General features: G+C 45.8%; 1 protein-coding gene across 2 annotated transcripts in view; it reads right to left on the bottom strand.

The window, feature by feature from the left end:
- LOC115550624 (genetic suppressor element 1) overlaps positions 1–852 on the bottom strand; it is a 35,733-nt gene extending 34,881 nt beyond the window's left edge. The window contains exon 1 of one of the 2 annotated variants that reach the window (XM_030365831.1): positions 694–852. In XM_030365831.1, coding sequence (XP_030221691.1) covers positions 694–730 — 37 coding nt within the window. In that variant the 5' untranslated portion in view covers positions 731–852. The remainder of the gene's footprint in view (positions 1–693) is intronic. The other variant, XM_030365830.1, reaches the window with a different exon arrangement.
- Positions 853–1,645: the final 793 nt, after the last annotated feature.

The raw sequence follows: 1,645 nt of genomic DNA, 5'->3' as shown, positions 1-1,645 counted from the left end.
TTACAAAAATCCATAGCCAAATCCGGTAAACAATATACCCATGGAGGTTCAGCTTCTATAAGGTGTGCAGTCTTACCCACTTGTATTTTTGCCTTCAACATGCACAGTGTGTTTCGTGTACGACTGAGGTGCTTGCAAGCCTCACAGTGGTCCACGAAACACACTGCCTGGACAGCAATGATCTGACTCACCCTAAATTGTATGGCAAGATGCCAATCTCAACTAATGAGAAATAATTATTATAACACTATGTTTTTAACAGATCTGCCTGAGCTTTGATCTGAGTGGCACTTTTCATAAAATAATCTAAGCTGTAGACCACTCAGCCGCCCCCCTGATCACTATAATATAATGCTTAAAATAATAATAATAACGTGATGTTCAACATGATGAAAACCGCCAGGTGTAGAGCTGACCATCAACCACTTTATCTTCACAGATATTATGATTTAGTTGCAAAAGTAAACAAAGCTGAACTGAGGAACATACATGTCAGTACTTCAGTACATGCTTCGGTTCTAGGACATCAGACACATTGATAACAACACCGCTGGAATAATTGCTGTCAATTTCAGTGAGGTGTAACAAGACAATAACAATAATTGAATAAAGCAAACATCTCATGTGGGTTGGCGCTGCCACTGAATAAAATCAAATCAAAGGGACAGAGGACACACACACACAGGTACTCACCGGGGAGGAAGTGCTGTGATGGGTTTAGTCCAAACATGGTCCAGGACCGCCTCTGAGTCTCCCCAGAGGTCACCTGGGGTCGGTAGAGTAGGTGACAACGGTCAGAGGGGTCTGGGCTTTGAGTCGTCCAGGGGAAGAGGCTTGGTGCTGGGACATCAGGCGGGGAGCCCCTGAGCACCGAAGGAACCCGTTCCAGTGTGGAGGGGGGCAGGGGGGGGGGGGGGGATTAGACAAATTAAACTCAGACCTCAGAAAAGTGAGAAATAAAAGACAGAAACGTAGATGTGCAGGAAAAAGAATGGAAGAGAAATGAGAGAGTGGAATGAGAGAGAAAGAGGACGAAACCTCTCCCCCAAGATAAGGATGGCTGGAGAGAGAAAGAGATAGAGAGAGAGAGAGAGAGAGAGAGAGAGAGAGAGAGAGAGAGAGAGAGAGAGAGAGAGAGAGAGAGAGAGAGAGAGAGAGAGAGAGAGAGAGAGAGAGAGAGAGAGAGAGAGAGAGAGAGTTGGGGGGGGGAGAGAGAGAGAGATTGAGTAAGGAGTTGTTAGAGAATGAAGAGAAAGTGGGTGATAGAGAGTGTTCAGCCTTCTCTTGGTCCTGTGCGTTGTAATCCCCTCCTTCCCATTCCTTCAATGGATGTGTAATGATATGTTGCCTTCCCTCCATCTCTCCCCCCTTCCCTCCATCTCTCCTCCCCCTACACTCCATCTCCCCCTTCTCTCCCTCTCTACCCTCCCTTCTCTCTATCCCATCCTACAGTGGGTCATTCACTCTGGTTATAACCTCTTGTCTCTATCTCTTTTTTTCCCTCCTCCCTAGTCTGTCATTCACTCTGGTTATCCCCTCTTCTCTCTCTATTCTATCCTTCTTTTTAGTCTAACATTCACTAAAGCTATACCCTCTTCTCTCTTTCTCTACTATCTCCTTCTCTCTGTCTGTCTATTCTCTCCTT

This window comes from Gadus morhua, chromosome 9, assembly GCF_902167405.1.
Source record: "Gadus morhua chromosome 9, gadMor3.0, whole genome shotgun sequence".
Taxonomy (NCBI): Eukaryota; Metazoa; Chordata; class Actinopteri; order Gadiformes; family Gadidae; genus Gadus; species Gadus morhua.
The sequence above is the reverse complement of the archived record's forward strand: the minus strand, read 5'-3'. Positions and strand labels throughout refer to the sequence as shown.